General features: G+C 36.3%; 1 protein-coding gene and 1 long non-coding RNA gene across 3 annotated transcripts in view; one reads left to right on the forward strand and one right to left on the reverse strand.

Moving 5' to 3' along the window:
• Window positions 1–8354, reverse strand: part of Pvf3 (PDGF- and VEGF-related factor 3) — a 65849-nt gene extending 57495 nt beyond the window's left edge. The window contains exon 1 of one of the 2 annotated variants that reach the window (XM_065865035.2): window positions 6877–8354. In XM_065865035.2, coding sequence (XP_065721107.2) covers window positions 6877–8103 — 1227 coding nt within the window. In that variant the 5' untranslated portion in view covers window positions 8104–8354. The remainder of the gene's footprint in view (window positions 1–6876) is intronic. The other variant, XM_017089769.4, reaches the window with a different exon arrangement.
• The window catches only part of LOC136116978 (uncharacterized), a 49144-nt gene extending 31080 nt beyond the window's left edge, over window positions 1–18064 (forward strand). Inside the window, exon 2 of the long non-coding RNA XR_010654130.2 lies at window positions 17132–18064. This is a non-coding gene — a long non-coding RNA (uncharacterized lncRNA). The remainder of the gene's footprint in view (window positions 1–17131) is intronic.
• Window positions 18065–21927: the final 3863 nt, after the last annotated feature.

Below are 21927 nucleotides of genomic sequence, written 5' to 3' on the forward strand. Positions count from 1 at the left end.
AAGTTGAAATAAAATACAGTTAGCATTATAACAAAAGTTAGAAAAACTTACGAATTATGAATGTAAGGAGTGGTCATGACTTGGAAAATGAGCTATGGGATTCGGATTATTCGACATGCCATGTATTTTTAGTCAGATTTATACAGAAAATAAATATATGCGACAGTGCAGTGCACTGATTCATTTAAGCAATTTAAAATTTATTAGTTTAAGCATGATAATGAATTTTAATTAAATTTTATGAGGGTGGTAATCAGTTAAAGTAAATTTTGTTAAATATCTAGGCCTTAATTAAATTCAAACATAAATCACTGTTATGTTTCACTGTACAGTTTATAACAAGGGTTAAATATACAATTATAAAATATAAACCATTCTATTGTGTAATCTATTTTCTCGTTCACACTCTTATTGCAATCGATTAGTCAAGTTTGTACTAATATGCTTTTTGAATTCCTTTGGTTACAGGTCACGCAATCAAATATGTGCATAATCCACATATTCTAAGGGTTCAACGAAGTTCTCTCAATATACCACTTCAATAAAGTCTATTTTTGACACTTCGATTTGGGTCAGAATTATAAATTTATATGACAATTGCAGCTGGCACAGCTCCATCCAAATAAGCATTAACCATAAACTAAAAGTCCCGCTCTACTCCATTCGAGAATTCCTTGTCACGTAATAAAATATTTATGCCTTCGTTCGCAGCTTGAATCATTCCAAACGTGATCGCGGATCGTAATAGAGTTCTAACTGTAAACGCACCAAGCGAATCCATCCACCTTGACCCCAAAAAAAAAAACGATGGGTTAAGACGGCGGATCAGCCTTGCATTTCAATGAATTACAATGAATTCTTCGTCAAGCTCATCATCGAAATCAATCACAAAGTCGGCATCTCGTCACATGTGTCTTCGGTTAGTTACTAAAAAGCCCACTGACACACTGAAAGAGATGGCCTGATACAAAGAGAAAGAGACAGTAACACAGTGCTTTGGTTTGGTAGAAGCAACAAAGGCAAACTGCGAATGCATTCAACAGATACAAAGATACATATCATTCTGCCACTGACAAACCGTTTTCTGTCAGATTAACTAACAAACTGCTTTCGTCGCTCCCTAATTTGCCCTTCTGCCCTATTCTATATGTATATTTACAATTGAAGAAAGATTTATAGCAGTCTTATTGTTGTAAAAACCAATTCAATAAAGGGTATTTAAAAAAAATTCTACATTTTTGACTTGTACTTAAAGCTTGTTTCTAAAATATTCAATGAGAAGTACTTTTTTTAATTTATTTGTGTATTTATATAATATATATGAGATATTGAATGTATTAAATTGGTATCTTTATTATTTAGAGAAAATAAAAATAAACTTCTAAGAAATAATTTGTTGCGCGCTTTCTTAAATAAATAAAAAGATTTCACAGAAAACATATTGTAGGTTAAGTTAATTGGTTTACTGACAATATTATTATTAAACTGTGTAAAGGTTAGGCTACTAATCTTTTGACCTCGGCTGTAAGTGTGTGCCGCATGATTTATAAAGTGACGGAGCCGCTTACAGATTTCGCGGCATTCCAAGAATTTACAACGCAGCATGTGTGGTACAAAAGAAACATTAAAAAAAAAAAGATGGGGGTGAAAAAGAAAAGGAAAAGGCCCGCTTCATATATGTATGTAATCTTGACAGTCTAATAAAGTCATTGAAACTCCCAACTCCCCATAAACCACCCGGCAAAAAGACAACAGCACCATTGCCAATTAGTTGCGAGAATTTATATTGCTTTTTCGGTTTCCGAAGAGAGTGGGAAAATAATTTCTTAAAATTTATATTAGAAGCTGCTATAAATTATGTAGAAAAGCAGAACAGGCCAAGAACATCGCCGGCTTAAGAAGGCAGCCAAAACCAAAAAAGAAAACCGAATACGAAGCAATCTGGAGACAATAAGCTAAAGTTGTGCAATGGAAAATGTCCCAAGAAGGCAGCGGCAAATGAATGAGACTTCAATGGCCGAGAGCGGGGAAGTCAAGTATTTTTGTATGGGAAAAGCGGAAAATTCCTTCCAAATGATATACTCACAGTTCCTCGGGGGTCGAAAACAACTAATGAATGCCCCTGGCATGAGCAAAAACAGCAGCAGCAGCAGAAGGAAAATATATAACACTGCAAAATGGGAGAGAGGTGGAAGAAAATTGCACTGCCAATAACAGGCCAAAAAAAAAAGAAAAATGTACAAAATGTGAGTGGAAATTAGCTGAAAAATGTCATCAACAGCAACAGCCAGGGGAAATAACTAAAAAGAAATAATCCTGAAATTTCTAATACATCTGAGAAAGTAATTACCAAAGGAAAACAACCAATAAAAGCTGAAAAATAAGGGAAAAACCTTCATTATTGTTTTAGGAAGCTGAAGCAGACAGTTCTTGCAAGAGAACAACATATTGAATTTTCTATCCAAATCTTTTTTCAGTTACCAAGTTTGTGGTTAGCCCAGTAATAACGGAAATCCTTTTAACTTATGTAAATTTTGCTATTGCAAATTGTATTGGTATTGTAATAATGACTCCCTTTAGCCTGGTGAAGTCCGTATTAATATTGAATATTACTTATCAGAGTTCACAATTGTAGATAATTTTACTAATGATAAATAACAACAACTACTTCAATTAATTCTTAGGTTTGAGATTTCTACTTTGAAAGTTGTAATTTACTAAGGGATGAATATTATAATTATCCATATTACTTTATGGATTGTTCATTTGTGTTGAATTAAGCAGTAGGAGAAAACTTTTCTTATTTCCTGAACCACATTTTCTATCATGTATAACTTTTCGCCACAACACAAGTTCTACAACTGCCTTCGTTGAGTACTTTTCAAAAGCCCCCCCCCCCCCCCCCCCCCCCCCCCCCCCATCTTTTTATCAACAAACCTCCATAATTGTTACCACTTTTATGGGCCACGATGGCACCCGCTGCTTTTGAGCTTCAAGGTCGTTGCAACCGCAGTGACAACCTTCAGCCAAATCGGCGGGTGGTAAATAATGGGCCCCACTGTATAGCCACATCCGCGGGTGGTCGATGATGGGCTCCACTGTACGTGCGTGTGTGGTTTCAGTTGTCATTCCTTAACCGCTTCTGGCATTCCGCCGCACAAAGGCTAAGCACACTGTGTGGGTTCGCTTCTTCTTGGCTTTTCCGAAGATCTGGTAAGTGCAAAGAAATGATAGAGAAAAGAACGGAAGCAACTGTAACAGGAAGAAAAACAAGCAAGCCGGCAATATGGGAAAACACACCCACAAAAGGCGGCTAAAAGCTTACGAACAGAAACTGCTACAACAGCAAATGGAAAAACTGGAGAAAAAGTGACAGCATTTGTGGCTGTGACAGCTTTTCGGAAAATACCAGGGAAAATTCAGGGCTGTGCAAATGAGCGATGTGCATTTGAGTTTCAAAAAAGTTCATAAGAAAAAACCATGGGAAAAAGAATTAAGGGAAAACCTTTCAAGGCCTCTGTAACACACCAACCTTTCAGCAACATCACCGAAAAGCCTAAACAAATTGCATTGCAAATAGTACATTGCAAAATACAATTTGTTTGGCACACGCCTTTTTCCACTTTTAACGAACCCGAAAGGTGTAAACTACAAAACCGAAACTACAAATAAAACATTTTAGTTAAATTGGAAATTCGCCCTTCTCTTTTTTCAGTTTGCATACAATTGAACCGGAACTGGTTTAAGGGATTACAAGGACTTTAGGTTAAACATTTTCCATCAGGCACGGAGAGAAAGGATTTGGTTCTCTTGCGATTTCTTGAATATTTAATTCGTTTGAACAAGTGAGAAAAGTCATTACGGAGATATGCTTTTACATTTTTGAAGTATTATTTAGTGACTTGTGGGATTACAAAGAAAATTTGCTTTTAGTTTTCTTTAAAACATATACTACTCAGTAGTTTTTATTATTATTTATTTAATAAGAAAAGATGCCACTTCATTAATTAAAAGGTTAATTAAAAATCATTCAAAATGATCTCAGTGAAGAGCTCATTAACGAACAGCCAGACCAACTATAAAATGTATTTCCAAACCAAATAAAATGAATAAACGAGTAAAAGCGATGCCAATTAAATGGATGGTAAGTTGAGTAAATTGCATTGAGGGTTTTATGGGAGTAAACGTGGCAGAACACTTCCATTTAACATGGCATAGGGCGAAAAAAATAAAAAAAATAAATAGGAAGGAAGGAGGGAAGGATGCAGAACGTCCGGATGAGGAAAAGGTTCAGGAAAAACACAGCCCATAGAGGAACCGTCGTCATCCACAGACATGTGTTAATTGTATTGTTCTAGGGAGAGCAGGAAAATTGGTTGGGGAAAGTGGGGTGGTGGCGCCTTGTTATGTTGATGGCTCAGCGCCAATCCACCTGTCGCCCCACCTTTCACCTTCCCTCCCGAAAAAAAACCTCCTCTTTTGTTGGTTAACTTTTGTTTTTCGTGTTGTTTTACACGCAGCTGCTCTTTGTTGTTGGTTTTGGTAATTATTGTTGCTCTTATTAAGCGCCTTGTTTTAGCCGAGTGTTTATTTAGCTGTTAACAATATTTCGAGTGCATTTCACAATTTACATTTTCAGCACACACAATTGTCAACGCTTGTTGCCCACTTAATACATATTTAAATTTTTGATTATGTTTTCAATTACATTTTTTCATGGGAATTAATTTTGGTTGAGTTGTACAATATTTAATATGAAATTAAATGGGAAATTACATATATGAATTCAAGCGAAAAAAAAATAAATTACACAGGATTAGGATTATTATGTACTGTGAAATGATATATTTATAATTTGTGTAATGTGTAATTTACTTTTCACTTTATTCTGCATTAAAATAATCGACTATTGTTTAGTTAGGGTAATTGTAACAAACAATTCAATGTGATTTATTAGTTATAAATGCAAACCATTTAAAAAGCCAAAGGCAGAATTGAATATAAGTTTTAATTATACTTGACTTTACCTAACACCCTACATGTTACTTTTAATTTTTTTTATTTTTTTATTTAGCTTTCAGTTTAATGCACATTATTTCTTTTCTGCCTCAACATCATTAAGGGACCCCTAGTTCGTTTTAATTTCACCTCCACTCAGTTCAATTTAACGACATCGATGGCTCAAGGACATCAACATAAAAGCTCATCTCATTGACAACTAAACTCAATTTACCCGCAGTAAAGTCAAAATGCTGGACCAATAAAAATAAACAGAGGACTATAAAAACAAACTAAAGCAGGTTACTCCGGGTATTTTCATTTACCCGCCAGAACCGACGAACATTATTTGCTTTGGGGCTAATTTAATTGGCACTTTTTTTAAAAGGTAATTACACCAAGTTGGGTGGTAATTCCAGTGACCTCAGGGTCGGCCGATCAAAGAGACGCATGGAAATGCAATTAGGGGAATGCAAAAAATGTAGAACCTCTGTCAACAACCAACTCAAAGCAAACAGAATGCAATGGCATTCAAAAAGTGCAAATCAAATGCAACGATTTAATTGTTATTGTGGATTTTGTTGATTTTTGTTGTTGTGCTAGCTGGTTTCAATTAGCCAAGCCGCAATGGTGAATGGCGAATGGTCGGCCAAAAAGTGCCGAATTTGCAAAAGGCAGCTGCTATCCTATCCCTTCCCCTCCTGCAGCACCACCCCCCGAACGTACACCCCCTCGACCTTTTCCACCATGTGTAAATATTTGACATGAGCACCAAAACATGTCTGCTTTGTTGTAAGCCAGAATGCAAACGGCATTAGCCATGGTCAGTGCGTTATGTCGGGGTGAATAATGCCCATGCACTGACAAAAACTTCTAGTAAAAGAAATAAGAGACATAACTCAATATTATTGTATAATGTATAATTCAATCTTATAATGTGCTAGAGGCCTAACTATAAATCGGAGGAGTACATAAAGATATATTCCAATTCAACTTTGTTAACAATGTTAAAAAGTACACAGAGAGAAGTATCAAAAAAAATTGTTCTTAAATTGAGAACATTGTTCTTGAATTGAGAACATTCGTTCTTGAATTGAGAACATTCGTTCTTAAAACCGTGTAAGTACATTTTGGTATCAATATAAGAACGAAATGGTGAGAAGAGAACAGTTAAATTGAGTTTATTTAACAACTTTTTGATAAGTATACCTTAAGGACTGAACTAATAGTTTATTTGTATATACAATGTACTTAAATATTGCCAACTTGATTCGAGCAAAATGAAAACATTTTCAACTTAAAAATGTCGTTCTATTTTTAAGAATATTTTCAACTCAAATGATAACTTGTATCCTAAGAACTCAAAAGAGTTTAAATATAAAATACGAGATAAAACTTAATCTTAAAATCAGACGATTTCATTTTAAATTTTAGAATAACGCATCTAGAAACCCTACTGTTTTAAAGGGCTGCAATTTAAAGGTTAAAAATATAACTATAATTTGTACAGCACATGCTTAACAACCAGAACTCACCACCCATTTCCCTCAGTGCACTACAACATCTATATGTTTACTGATGGATTTTCGGTGTGACTAACTGCCCAATATCAAATGAAAATCGAACGTGAAACCGAAACCGAAACCCGAAACACAGACTGGCCCCAAAAATCTGTTGGTCATTTGTGGCCACAGTCACTATTTCTAGCTGTTTATAAACAGAATCTCTTATCAGGGACTGTCCGCAACCCCCTCGCCAACATTCTCACATAATGGAGCAATGTCAGAGCAACAACAATGGCTAATGACATCATGAAATCGGTGGGATGCCGCAGACTTATCAGTAAAGTCGGAACAATGGGCGCAATGCCAGACTCACCTCATTCTCAATGTTTCTTATGAGTGGGGTGTTCCTGCTCTTCTCACGCAACGCCACTAGTTCCTTCTGATGCTTCTGCTGTTTGAGATGATGTTCATGCTCGATTTTGTTCCACTGTTCGTTGGAGAATCCCTCCTCCGATTCGGAGTCCGAATCCTCATTTGAGTACTCCTCCTCGCCACCGTTGTTCCTCAGATTGGCATCTATTAATTGCAGTTTTGGCCTTTCAGTACGTACTATGGGCTTTACGGTTGTGGTCGTCGAAGTGGTGGTCGTTGTAGTGGCTGTGGTGTGCGGTTTTTTAACAACTTCCTTTTCCCTATCTTGTTTGAAGAACCAATCAAATATGTTGCGCTTGCCAGCTGGCTTATCGTGCGGATTGGCCACACTGGGATGTTTGTTATTATTGTGATTATTATTTTTATTCGAAACTATATCCAATTCATCAGACTGATCGTAGCCATTGTAATCGGGTTCTTTCAAGTCAATGTGCGGTAACTTCTGGTTGAACAAAGAGTATCTGGGCATTTGTCGGGCCAGTTCTTCATCGACCCCATTGGAATCGGCGTCTTCATCGTACTCATAATCATCATCATCATCGTCATCCTCATCGCTATCCTCATCAGAGTCACTAGAATCCACTTCCTGTCGCCAGTTTGGACCCCTAGTGGATCGGGGCTCAGCCCAGGAGGGAAAGATGCCATCCCTATCAAAGTAGCGCGAGTGATTTGTGATCAGACCATGATGAGTGGTAGTGGGTGCCTCAGTGGTTATAATATTTCCGGCCGTACTGGTTCCAATCGCCAAGCGATGCTGCTGATGACGCAACGAGGGAAAGACCCTCTGTTCCCAGCTCAAATGATGACGATTGTGGTGACGCAAGTGGTGCTGCTGCATGGGCAATTGGGGATCGATGAAGGCCTTCTTGGACCCACCCATTTCGAAGTTCTCGATCGGCGGCTGATGATTCCCCTCCAGCTCGGCCCGCAAATGCTGCTCGTGCCGCAAATGATGATGATGTTGCTGATGGGCCTCCAGTTGCTGCGCCTCCTGCAATTGCTGCAATCGCTGCTTCTGATGGGCATTTCGATGGCCTGAAGTGGGGCCCTCTGTGGTCATCACAGGTGCTCCCTTCAAATCACTGCTGCTGGCCCAAGTGAGGGGCATTAGTATCAGTATTAGCCAATACATTTTGAAGATCATTCGGTTTCCCCTGGGGGAGTTCATTGTTTTTTATTGGCGCTTTTCTAGAAAAATTTTTTTCTTTGTTTTGCTTTTTTTCACACGCGTTTATTGTGCACTTTTCTTTGTCATTTGTTTTGTTTAAAGCATTTCTTTTGTCCGACAATTTGCAATTAATATTGCTTAATGCTTTGACACTTGTTGACAACTTAAATATCTCGAATTTTTTATTTAAATGGAATTTTAATTGTTCATTAAAGATTTTGTAAATGGATCATTAATTGTTTTCGAAAAAAAGGGGCTACTTGTTTAAACTTTTTTCATTACATTAAAATATTTTTCAAGAAATCTTGACCTGTTGTTTTTCAAAATTTCGTACTTTTAAGAAAATGTGATTTTATAATATTGACAACTTTTTTTTTAGTATGATTTTTGTTTAAATAATTTTTATTTTAAAAATCTCAATTTTTGTATTAGTCTATATTAGCTTTGAGTTTAAAATTGTTTTTATTTACTGAGGATCTTAAATGTCGATGTCTGCTTAACAATTAATTTGGCATGGGATTAATAATGAACTGGAATATATGATCTCAAACTATTGTTTTCATCATCGCTCAATATTAATTTTCAATTTTAACAATAGCACTGTCTTTTTTTTTCGTATCTATGTATTACTATTACTTTTTAAACGAGCACTTTATTTTTGTATACCACTTAATTTATTTATTTTGTAATATTCTATAATATTCTATTTCCTTTTGTATTTTTGGCGATTTGTTCTTCCGATTTGATAAATGGTGATTAGATTTTTGGCTTCAACAAATTACCGCGGACATAAATCTGCGGCAGAACCCGCGCCACTTTTGACACGGTGCCAGGAGGCAAGAAAAACACACCCACCAATCCACTCACGCACATCCGAGTATATATCTCCGGTGTATATATCTATCTTTATATGCGATGATTTGTGTCGGCTTGTTTGTGCAATGATTTGTTTGTTTTGATTTCCTCGGCCAGATGGCGGAGTTCCATAGATGGTAATTTGCTCCGGTAAATGGTAAGTTCAGGTCGCGATGCTCCACGGAGGGGCGGACAAATCCTCAGTTCCCGACGTTCAGATAACGACTGACACACGGGATCTCGAATGGGTTTCATTCGTTGGCAGAAGATGCAGATGCGTCCACAATCCACAATGTTGCAATCCACACAAGAGAAAATTTAAGGGGAAATCGGTTCGATTCGACCGAGGAAAAAAAAGATGGTTTAATACTAGAACCATAACAAGAAGCCTGTGTAGAACTCTTTTTGAATCAGTTTTTCATAGACAAATTTTAAATTGGCCGCCATAATTTAAAACGGTTGAAAATTTAAACGATTTCCACCTTTCCAACACTGGAAATTTGTGTTCGATAGTTTCCAGAGTAACTCTGGTCCGACACTCTTTCCATAGGCATATCGATTATTCTACGTCTTTCATTTTGGACCTGGTCGGGTGAGGATCTTACTCTCCTGAATAACATTTTTCATCAGTGAAAATAAATTTCACTTTACTCAAATTAAATCTTCAAAAATTTCAGCCATCCTCGGCCTTTGTAAAGTTTTATGTTACAAATAATTTTTTTTTTCTTTAAACTATATGGGAAGCACGCTTCTTGTCATGTATTGCTCCCTTTCTACCTCATTTATTATTCTGTCGCCTTTACAATGAAAAAATAAGTCTATTCGTTTTGACTCGATTTGTTATTCCGAAACTATTTAGGTACGTAACCAGAAGGTTGGCATGGTCTTGTTGTTTGTTTTTCCAACCGACTCTTGTCGCTGTGCACTTTTGCCCAAAAAGTAACGTCATAGGATTTCGGCTTTCAGGCTAGCCATCCAGTGTTCCATATCCAACAGGGTTCTGATGACGTTATGGATGGAGTTTTGGTCAGCTATCCACCCCAGCAGAAACGGTTTCTTCCTCATCTCTTTTAGCAGGGACACACTGGCACATGAAAAAAGCGAACGCCGTTAAATGTGACCGCATACTAACAAAATACACATTTTCTATTAGAATGGTATTTCCATATTTAACCATTTTACAATACTGGTAATGGTTGCTTCTTATTTAAATTTATATATTTCACGGAACATTTAAAAAGGCGTTTTAATTAATAATCAATGTGGCAAACTAATAAAAACAAGCATACTTAAACCAAAATCTCCGTTTAAAAATGAAGAGGTTAGAAATGCGATTATATACCTGAACGATAAAATTTTTAAAGTACCAATGGAACTACAGAAACCGTCTCAAGCTGATTTCAGGGAATATTCTTATGTATAATTCTTACTTAATGGTCAGTTATATGCATCATCAAGAGTTTGCTTTTCTGACTCTTTAATTATTCTCAAACCAGAGGGAAAATCCATAAAAATCGTTTATAGAAATTTCAAACCAGTTAAAACCAAATTAAAAAAAAAATAAAAGAATAGAGATTAACAAAGTACATGCACTCTTGGTGAAACAACAAAAACTCTCCATCTATCTCTATGGTGGCGCGAGAAATAATTTAAGTTTAATTTACGTAGTACAGATAAAGACAGTACAAGGTATAGGATATAGGCATAGTTTCCACAGGTGGAACTATGAAACCCCTTGCTAGTACACCATAAAAAACGATCATCGTCGTAAAAAATCTATTTTATTAGCAATGAGAAGAGAAAAATTATTTTTTAACGAAGGAAATAAAACTTATAAAATAAAAACTTCAAAATTGCTTAACAGAAAAAGGAATTGTTGCTTTCAGAGTAATGAGAGGGATTTTTGAGAGCACTTACATTGGCAACACAACACAATGTTGCGATCCACAAGGCGCAACATGAGGCCAGCAACATTTGGGGTCTAAAAAAGAAAAATTACCACGAAATCTATTGCCAATCTGGCTGATCAGCCTGGAAATTCGTTAGCTTAACCAGTTTAAGGAGCAGAATTTAATTTCAGTTGGACATTGTGCATGTAGCATCATAAAATAAAATGTCAGCAATCTCCCACACAATCTTCTCAGTCTGAAACTTCTGGAAATTGTACACGCGGAATAAATATAGTAAATTTAAAAGTGCTACTATAATTAATTCGATTGTTTTTTTAAAATAAGAACATAGCCTTATTTCTTAATAAATAAGTACCAATTTTTTTCTAAATATGAAAAAAAAAATTAACCTATTTTTTAAAACACGTTTATTTAGCATTTCTTTTTTAGAGGTATATGAAAAATGGTTTTGATTTTGTACTTTTGAATAGGTTCTACTAATTGAATGAGAAAGATATTTTTCCGTAGTGTAGCAATCATCTTCATCTGAAACCACATCAACAGCTTTGGCTGTACGCCCATGTCTTTAACTTTCCTTCTACCGCCTGAGAACTTATACTCAAGTTCTCTAATTCTCAAGACTTTTGTGCGTTGGCTGCTGATTTTTTGCTCTTTGTGTGGGCAGTGGCACAGACATTCATTACATAATAATAATAATGAGATGGTGTTTTATTTCCAACTCCAGCACGCATCTTCTGTTTGTTTTACCGAACCACGAAATGTGTGATTTCCAGGAATTCCATACTTTAATATCCTTGAGCACCGGCAAGTAACAATCAAGTACAAATTTTCCTACTAATTGCCATTAACTGAAATGTTTAAAAAAAACGAAAAAGGTTTTCATCCGTGAGTCACCGGTTTTAGAGGAAGACAACTTCTTAGCATGATCATAAAAGAGGGCCCCATTCTAAGACTGATCGATGATAAAAGAACAGAAAAGGAAGGGTTGAGGTCTGAAATAAAGACCTTAAGAACATTTTATTGTTCTCTTAACCATTTTTTCTTTTCGGAAAATTGATTTTTCTCGCTGGGCGTGCAAATAGGATTTATCAGGCGATCAATAAAAGATTTGTGAGTTTCTCATTAAATCACAGTGGCTAAGATAGCTGATTATAGCGAATTATGGTTGATAGATAGTCGTAGAAAATTAGTTCTTTAATTTCTTTAAAGTTTCCTATGATAATTCTCTCCTTTTTTGATCTCTATATACATTTCCCTCACACCATTTTATTATGACCTTTCTTGTTTGATTTTTCTAAGCTCCAAGGCAAACAAGTTTCGTTTTCTTTCGTTTGAAGATTGTAAAGATTGTTATATTATTGTTGGGTGTGTGCATTGTGTGTTTTTAGGGTGAGTTTCGGTAGGTGATAAGCTATAAAGTTGGATGTGCGCTTGGCTCATAAAAACCTATATTATGTGTTGAATTTTACGCTCAATTTGAGTTTTCATTTGGTTTAAAACATTTTAGTCAAATAGGCTGGGAAACATTTTTAGCTTAAGCAATTTGTACTGGTTATGGTCTTAAAATCAGATCCTCAAGATTCTTCATTCTTCAAAATTGTTACGTACCTTACCCAACTTTATTCAACTTTGGCCACGCAATTAGTGGCTCATATCCAATTATGACCAAGATTTGCTGAAATATTCTCGGGCAACACAACACGTAAGCGCCCACAGCCCCTTCCTTGGGTTAAGCCCCTAAGCCGAGTTAAGCCAACTAATTTGCAACTTCTCAACAAGTTTTCAACGACGACTCCCCGAAAACTAAATCCACTCTGCAGCAGTAAGAGGCAATTTAATAATCATGAGGCAATTTACACTGCACTTCACTTCAGTTCAGCCCGCCCCGAGTTTCAACCATTTTCCAACCCTTCTCGCCGAGCTAATGAAATCATTGCCAGTGCTCGATAAAGCGTTAAAAAATCATCAAGTTGCTAATTAGGTTGACTAAAATGCTTCAGCGAACGCGACACAAACTTTTTGGTGGGTTAAGGCATTAAAAGCCACCAGAAATAAGGAAAACCCCCAACACTTTAACCCATGCTAAACTTTTCTATCTCAGCAGCGTTTCCCAGCTTTACTTTTGAACTTCTTTTAATTGCTGCTTGAAAAGTTTTTCAAGCCAAGAAGAGAATAAAAATATCTTTTAAAATTTAATTGAGCCACATCAAGAATGTAAATAAATAAATAAAGCTAAGAACTACAATTAAAATAATAAATTTCACTTTTTATTATCATGTGGTATAATATACTACTACTTAATAAAATTAATTATTTAAAAACACATATAATTAAATAATTTATGCAAAAAAAAAAATACTAATAAATCAATCACGTTAAACTAATAATTAAATTTGTATTGCGGTAACTTTTCAATTGTGAATTTCGCCAGCGACAAATTAGAAAAATTTAATCGCATTTTCCCAAAGGGGAAAATTCATTGCCCTCTGGGGGCCAGACAGTAATTAGCATTTCCCGATCGACCTAATCAATCAGGCAGCGCGGGCGGAAAAGGGGCGGGGCTGCAGGTTAAATGCCAATAAACTTTCAGGGAAAACAATAACAGAGCAAAAAAAAAATACAGCAAAGTCAAGAGCGATAAACAAAGTGGAGCAAATCCAAAAAGCAAAAAGTGGACAAGGGGGGGCGAAAAGTTCAGGGGGAGGCAGTGAGTGGGTGTGGCAACTTTTTGGCTCAAATTGTTTTCCCCGACGTTGCTGTGATTGTAATGGATGAATTTTCCTTGGCTTAGCTGCTGGGCAATCTATAAGATACAGATACAAACCTGTGAGCCAGGCCAAGGAACATGGAGTTATTTTCTTGGGGGCGTCGTGTTTTGGGGGCGTGTCTCCGACAATTTTCAAGTTGATATCTTCACCAAGTGGGCCAATGTGTGCAGGAATCCGGCAAAAGGAGAGTCATGAACAAACAGACTAAGTAAGCGATTGCCAGGGGAATAAAATGGCCAAGAAACTAAACGCAACTGAATTGGGGAAAAAGCTGGATGGCAAGGGGTAACAAAATACTTTGTGCTTCAACTAACTGGGTAAACTAAAAAGGAATTTGTAAGTTAGAGCTGCTACCTTAATAGCATCAATTTGTTTCTTTGTTTCGTTAGATCTCCTGAGAAAAGAAGCAACTGGTTTTAAAGAAAACAAATAAAATAACAAAAGTTAGGGGATATTAGGACTACATGATAATTAGTATTCGTTGTAGTAATCAATTCGTTATGGGTATGCATATTCAATTTATTATTATATTGCATTTTGTCAGCAATAAGTTCTTATTGTTAAAAGCTATATATGAACATACCAATGATTATCCCAGAATTTAATAAAGTTTCATATTTTTATAAAGGCTGTGAGACATTGGAAAAGACAAAGTAAACTCTTCCTTTAATAATATACTGTATCGCGATTTAAAGGAAACCCCATTTCTTTTTCACCCACCCTCTTTTTCCTTCCACCTTTAGTCGCCTATCAGTCTTCACCTGGCACACTTTGTAGCCACTTTTATGACAAATATAACCCCAAAAGAATAACAAAGCGCACAAAGTTGCCTCAAACGCCCAGCTGCCACGCCCTCTTTACACCACCCACATGCGACAAGGAACTCGGGATATACACATATTTGTACGGTGTATATATATGTTTGATAGTCCTCCTAGAAGATAGCCAGGGACAAATGCCTTTGCCATTGAAGACGAGCTGCCATCATCTCATCGACGCTGGCGGTGTCCCCCTTGTCTCTTTTGCCTCGTTAAAATCTGTGAAAAAATATGTCTGGCTTTCCGTTATACAGGGCGATATCTGTAGGGTTACAATTTCCTTTCTTTTTTTAGTGGTGCTGCTGCAGCGCCTGTAGTTGTTGTTCTTGTTGTTGGCTTGTTAACAACACCAGGAGGCAGACACTTCCTTCAGCTTCCGCAGCTCCTTCTGAAGCACTTAAAAAAATTATACCTAGAACAATTATTTAAGACTTTAAATATTCAACATCGATCATTAGTCTGAATAGTTAAGATACCTTTACAACAAGTTGTAGTTCATGTTTTAACCCTTAAAAGGTTAACTACCTTATTATTAACAAACCACAATCGCTTTAAAATTATAAGTATTTTTTCATATCTTAAATCATTAGGAATTCCATACAACTAACAAAACATCTTTACTAATAATTTGATCTGAACAGAATAAAGTATTCAGTATATAATAAAAAAGTGGTATTTATTGCATTCAGCAGGAGATTTACAATTCGGTTAGGGGGGAAGAAATAAAAAAAAAATGTCTTGCGTTGAAATAAAAAATATGGAATAAAATACATATACTTTTTAGACCTTGCAGAGGGATCTAACCCTCATATCCCCAGTGGACTTGGCCATTTTTGCATTTAACTTCAAAATATTCAAAAAAGGGTTAAGACTGAATACTAAAAAATATTTTAATTCGTTATAAATGATTTACCAACATATTGTAACAAACTGATTGATACGAAATGAATTGAAAATTATTTCTTCTGCCCTAGCGACTCTGGATATTATTAGTATTTTTTCCCAGCGTACATTTACCGCGTTTCTTTTCCCCATTGTCTTGTCGCGGGTTTTGGCCCTATCCTCTCCTTTCCCGTGTTCTATTACCATTCTTTTTTTTTTGCGTTACTTTCTGGGTTATAGGCCCCTTTTGTTTGCCCAGAAAAGAAGGCGCCGCTTTGTGTCTGCTAAAATGTTTTTCTCTTTTTTATCCCCTGGCTTAAGATGAAATGTTTAGCGCTAGTGGAGGCGGTTGGCATAGAGAATAGACCGTACAATATGCAGCCATTGATGATGATGATGGAGCAGATGAATGGAGATGAGGAAGGTGGCCCCCACTAAACGGAAGTGCTGGCCACCAAGGCAAACAATTCTGCACTCTTTAGGCAGGTCTTCACAAGGGCCAAGTAACGGGCCTGGGAAACCTGGAAACCTCTCCAATATTATCGGTTGGCCTCTGGCGATGAGTCACAAGGAAAGACAGTCATAAAAATGGTTATCAAATGTGTTTCGAAATAAAAGGCAATATAAAAAATAAACAAAAAATACCAATAAATACCTGAACAGCTTTTTAAATCTAAGCAACTATTTACACTTAAACTATTGTTTGTAAAGTGAGCAAACAGATGAAAACGTCGTCCTAATAATACCACATATAAGTAGCCATATGAATGGAATAATTTAAAACTTTATTGAATAACTTTACTTCTCTTAAGAAACTCATCAATGACAAATTTGTGTTAAATCAGACTTTGTAAGCTTTTAAGCCAAAAACTTAGCGAGGGCGGAAAACTGAGCCGTGACGTAAACGCTTGAGTCTACCCATGGCAACTTTGAAGTTAAAATTGGACACACTTGTTGCCACAGTAAAGTAGTCAAAGATTGTAGAACTTTTGGGGGAGTTTCAGGAAGAAAGAGAGAAAGCCTAGACACGTAGGTGGGAACAAATAACCGCAAGCGATAAACGACCCAAAAAAAAACATAATACAACCGAAGAAATCGCTCAAATGGGCACACATAGAATCCAAGACTTCTCTCATCTTAAAGGAATATTAAAACAGAAAGGGCTGAGGAATGAGCTCCAAAAAGTCAGGATGGCTCAGCTGTGTGCCATAGCTCAAGGTCAAAATACACACTCCCAATGGGCGGGGAAAGGGGAGTGAAAGGTGGGACCAAAAAAATAAGGTGAATAAAAGTAAGCCGGTTCGGCTTTTCGGGGCATTTTCGCTTGTTTGTGCATGCAAATAAATATAAAATTTTTATGAATGAACACGTATGATGAAAGAGCAATGCCCATGGACCCAACACACTCGACCTACAATGGGAATAACAAACAGTGGCAACTGGTAGTAGGAAGCTATTTTTATGAAGCCAGAGAAATATTTTCGAAGTTCCACAAAATATTTAAGAGCCCTAAGCTTAAGAGCCCTTGTCTAATTTTTCAATAATCGGATTTAGATTCGTTTTAAACTTTTTATTCATTTATTTTAAGATTTTTCAAATAATTTCGAATTATAGTTATAAGAAGGAATTTGTTATTTTCCTTTATCATGTACCGATTAGGAACTTACTTACAAAGTCATACAATTTTTTAATTATCCGGTATTTGTGGTATATACCGAAACACACCTAGTATTAACACAATAAAAGATACATGCTTTTAATTAATTTCTGATTTTTCTCCGATTGAACTCCACAGTGCGTGATTCGGATTTACAGGAAAGCCCAAGACCACCCCTTTTTGGCTGCCCAACTACCTCCCTGGAGGGCACCCCAGTACTGACATGGTTTCGTTTAACCGGGCCAAAACAGAAAATCTGTTAAAGGTAACGGCCAAAACCAAACCAAGCCGAAACTGAAACTGAAACCCAGCGAAACGAAAGCAGAAAAAAAATTGAAAAAGGGGTAAAAGGACTATATTGCAAATACTTGTACAAGTTGGCATGTTCTCTCGGTGCTCGCGTTTTGCCAGTAAAATGTTTCTATTTTTATCACCATTACGAGATGGAAGACACCCCTCAAGCCCCCACTCCCAGCGCCGATTTCCCAGCTTGATCTTTTCCCCATCGCCCCTCCCCATTTCACCGCCCACCCCGCCCTTTGACTGCATTTGCATGTGAAACAAGCAGATAAATTCAGACATGCAAACGCCATAAATTTCTGGGAGGCGAGCAGCACCGAGTAGCAGTAGTAGCACAGTAGCAGTAACACACTAAAGCGGTGGAATATAGTGCTCTAAGAAATCTAAATATATCCAGATAGATTACAAATTTAATGCATCTACAATACAAAAATTATTTTAAACATAATTTAATAAATTAGTGAAGTCACAAAATATTTCCCAAACACATTTACCAAAAACCTATTAAGAAGATATATAGATAAAATTACTTTTAGAATAATTATAAAGAAAATCGTAAAAACACAATTTAAATTTTCTTTTTTTTCGTGCTAAATTTTTTATTATAAAATGAAAAAGAAAGCTTGCTAAGTTTTAAAAGCACTAAATCTACATATATATTACATTTATTATTTTTTAAGCTCGTCAGAATTATCGATAGACAGTAAAGTCTGCACATATAACGTTTAACCTGTGGGTTATTCATTATAATAAATGTATAACTAAAAACCATCTAGTACTTTTTCAATAACTTACAGTTGTATTACACAATAAAAATAATACAAAATACAAAATAAATGCTTAAAATCTTTTGATAAATAGAAATAGTTTGTATTGATATTAGCTTGGGAGCTTCTATACTTTTTTCTTTAAGTGTAGCGGCAAGAGCAAGGGAGCGCTGCAGCGGCGTCATTTAAAATCGAAAATTTCACATATTTTTGCATGAAATTTGCATGCAACAGCGCCGGAGGAAACAGGAAGAGGTTGGAGACGCTGCCGCAAAGATGCATCCCCATTTTTCGTGTCCACATTGCGATACATTCAGAGATACATATAGAGCCAGCATTATGTAGATGGCAACGTCATACATCTTGTTTCTTAAAATGTTGGCTTAAATTTTGCGGGCGAGAACTTTTCAACTTTTTGCTGGAAAATTGAAAAAGTTTCGAACCGGAAAATGGGGAGTACAAAAACGAAATTCCTGGACGGGACATGACAGCATGTGGCAAGGAAGGCAAACCCATAGGAAGGTGTTGCCCTGCGGGGCAACTGATGCCTGTGATTAGACCCCAGGCACGTTTCCCCCGGAAAACCGAGATACAGACCGCCAACGTGGACAAGATTTATGGCCTACGATTGGGTTCCAGTTATTAGAAGAAGTAGTCCAAAGTAGTCCAAAGAGTTGCCGTTGCATAAATCAAATTCATTTGCCAACTGTTTTCACTCGACGCCGAATCTGCCAGATTGCAGCCACCGCTCAGAAGCCTTGGCAAATGGGGCAGTGAAGTGATTAGCAATCATCATTGGCCAGCAGGTAACAGGTAAGATTCAGAACCAGAGCAACTGCCTTGATTGAAATGTCCAACTGCCAGTCGTTGGCATGGCGATTCTGTCACTTTTCCCCCTTTCTATTACCCAGAAATACCGGACAGCTGGCTGTCGAGTCCCAGAGCAAAGAACTCGTCAAGGAGTCTTTAAAGAGCAGGGAGGTATGCAGATTCTGCTGCCACAAAATTGATGAATTTCTCTGCGAATGGACTTAAACTTGTCAATTGATATGTCAAAATGATCTTATGAAAATGGTCATACATTAAAGAAATGTTAAATGTTATTGTGTCAAGCAAAAGCACCTGTATATGTACATGATGTGGAAAGATTCAGAAGATTCAGCATTTTTTGACTCCAAATTTGATATCTGAAATTGTTTATATTGAAGGTACGATTTTTCATCTTCTCATTAAGCGTAAGAAATTGTTTTTGTTTGTGATGTTCAAAAACATACATAAAATCAAGTCCGCAGTTATTTCTATTTACATATAAATGTTTTCTTAAAAATATATACATTCCTAATTGTGTTAGAGCGTTGTCATAAATTACTAATCATTTAAGAATGTACATAAACCTAGATTTTTTCCGTCTTTTATATCTTTAATCTCGCTAAGTATATTTTTTCCATATAAAAGCCATATATCATACTTAAATTTGCTCTGAACGACAGATATCTTAGGTCAGGTACCGCATTTAACCGGATTGACTCGTCAAACAAAACAGCCAAGGAATCACCAAGGCTATTTGCTAGAAGAAACCCCATTAGCTACCATTAGAAAAGAGTTTTATGTTACCAGTTCAGAGCTAAAAGCATTTCAATCTGAACGAAATAGAAAAAAAGTAAAAACCAACCTGAACCTGCCCCAATGCGGTGCTCAAGTGAAATGCAAATGAAACCACAAAGGATGGAAGATATAAAAAGGAGATGAAATTGAAAATGGAAATGAAAATGAAAATGAAAAAATAAAGGGAAAATACGATTGAGATTCTCTATCTGGGAGGCGGTGGCCTATCGAAATCGGTAGGCATTTGAATAATTGAAGTGTTGGGCATAGCACAAAGAGCCCAGAAGACACAAAGATACTTTTGCAGATACTCAACAAGTTTTCCCTCTTGTTTGGAGAATTGCCAATTGTCAATGGCTTTGACATTGCCAGCCCATGGAAAAGCGTGACAAATTGTTTGTGTTTTTCGAAAGGGAAGGAAAAAGGAGACCGCAAGGAAAGTAGAGCTGGAAAATTCAACAGGAGTCATAAATTCTAGAGGCAAGAAATTTATCAGGCTTAGCCTGGCCAATTGATTTTATCCCCACTTATTTTGCCGAAAAAAGCAATACCATTGACCAACAACAAGGCTAGAAACATAAAAAAAATTCCGATAGGAAATTGAAACTCAAACTTACGCAATTTTTTGACTTTTTTCCATTCTTTGGAGAAAAGTTTCAGCAGCAGCTTTTCACGGCGGCCCTAACAAGGAAAATAAACAAGAGGCAGGTGCAAAACAAACAACCTACAAGTATCCAAAAGATGCAGCAGAAGCGCATCCCACAGATACCATTCGCTTCCTCATCGCCCGGCACTTCCACTTGTTTGCTTATCTAAGGTAACTTTAAATACCCTCCCGACTGCCTGCCAAAAATAAGGTGAGAACTTTGTATAGCCACAAAATAATTCCAGATCAAAACTTTGCTTTCTATCTGCCAGTTGCATCTTCCAAGTTGTGCGAACTGTCGCACATCATTTCCCATTGCAGCACATCGATGTTGAATCCATCGGATAAAGATATGAGCCGCACTCGATCTACCCTTTCCAAAAATTCCAATTTATAAAAAAGCCAATTTATAAAATTAAGATATTACCCAAAAAAAATAGAACTTGCCAACTTTACAAATACTTAAACAATTTTTCTTTAATGTTAAAAGATTATGAAATTTTTGACAGGTTGTCTGAAACGAAAAACATTTATTTAATATAAAATGTGTTTTATTTATTTTGTAAGTATTTTTCTATCTGTTATTAAACAATAAATTAACTCATAAATATCCTTCTGTAATTTTAATACCCTATTACTAAATATTACCAGTTATATTTTCCCAGACCAACAACCACCCAATAATTACGAACTAAATCATCAATTCACGTTACCCAAACGGAAAACCAACTCCTACAAATCCAAGTATTTTTCTTTATCGACAGCACATAAAAAACATTGAATGCTAATAAATCAAGCAAATATTTGGGTCACGCTTCCGCGTCTATGTGGCATACTGTCTGCCTGCAGAGTGCACACTGTACTGCAGGGTTGGGGAGGTGCAAATGGACATCGACAGTGTCTAGTAAAAAGGAAAATATTTGCTTGAAAATTGCCTGTAAATATTTGAGTCGGTCGTGTGGGGGCAGATCAATGTGTCTCGGAATTGGTTTGGTTCTCTTTTTCGGTTGATTTATGCGCGGTCAGCCACACTTGACCCAAACGGGGATCTGGATGTGGCCAAGAGCCGACTTCTCTGGCCCAGACTGATTCCACATGCCTGCGCACACATATCTTGGCCATAATTCAATGAAAGTGTCAACAGGGCAAAAAGCTGAACGAATCAACTCCAACTCAATCAATTGTGGCCAAATCATAATAAACAATTTTCGAAGGCAAACAAATATCGCCCAAGTTGATCTATTTTTTCTTTCCCTCGACTACGTGACCTGATGAAACAGTGAAAATTTATTGGAACTTTCGAATCTACAACATTTCTACACATTTTTTTTTTCTCATATCAATTATCAAGTAAATACTTTAAAATTAAATAGCTAAAACTTTTTAGTTTTTAGCAGTTCTTTTGATTTTATTTCCTATTTACCTTGAAGAACTTAAAAAATATAAAATAAATATAAATATATTGAAATTCTCATTTAATTTCCACATACAATAAAATCTGTAAGTCCTTTGAAATTCAATATAATAAATATACATATTTTAGGAAAAGAGTTTCAATTCTGTCAGGATAAGAATTACCAGTTATATTATTATTGGAGTTTTTAGCAATCCATGTG

Source organism: Drosophila suzukii, chromosome 2L, assembly GCF_043229965.1.
Source record: "Drosophila suzukii chromosome 2L, CBGP_Dsuzu_IsoJpt1.0, whole genome shotgun sequence".
In the NCBI taxonomy this organism is placed as follows: domain Eukaryota; kingdom Metazoa; phylum Arthropoda; class Insecta; order Diptera; family Drosophilidae; genus Drosophila; species Drosophila suzukii.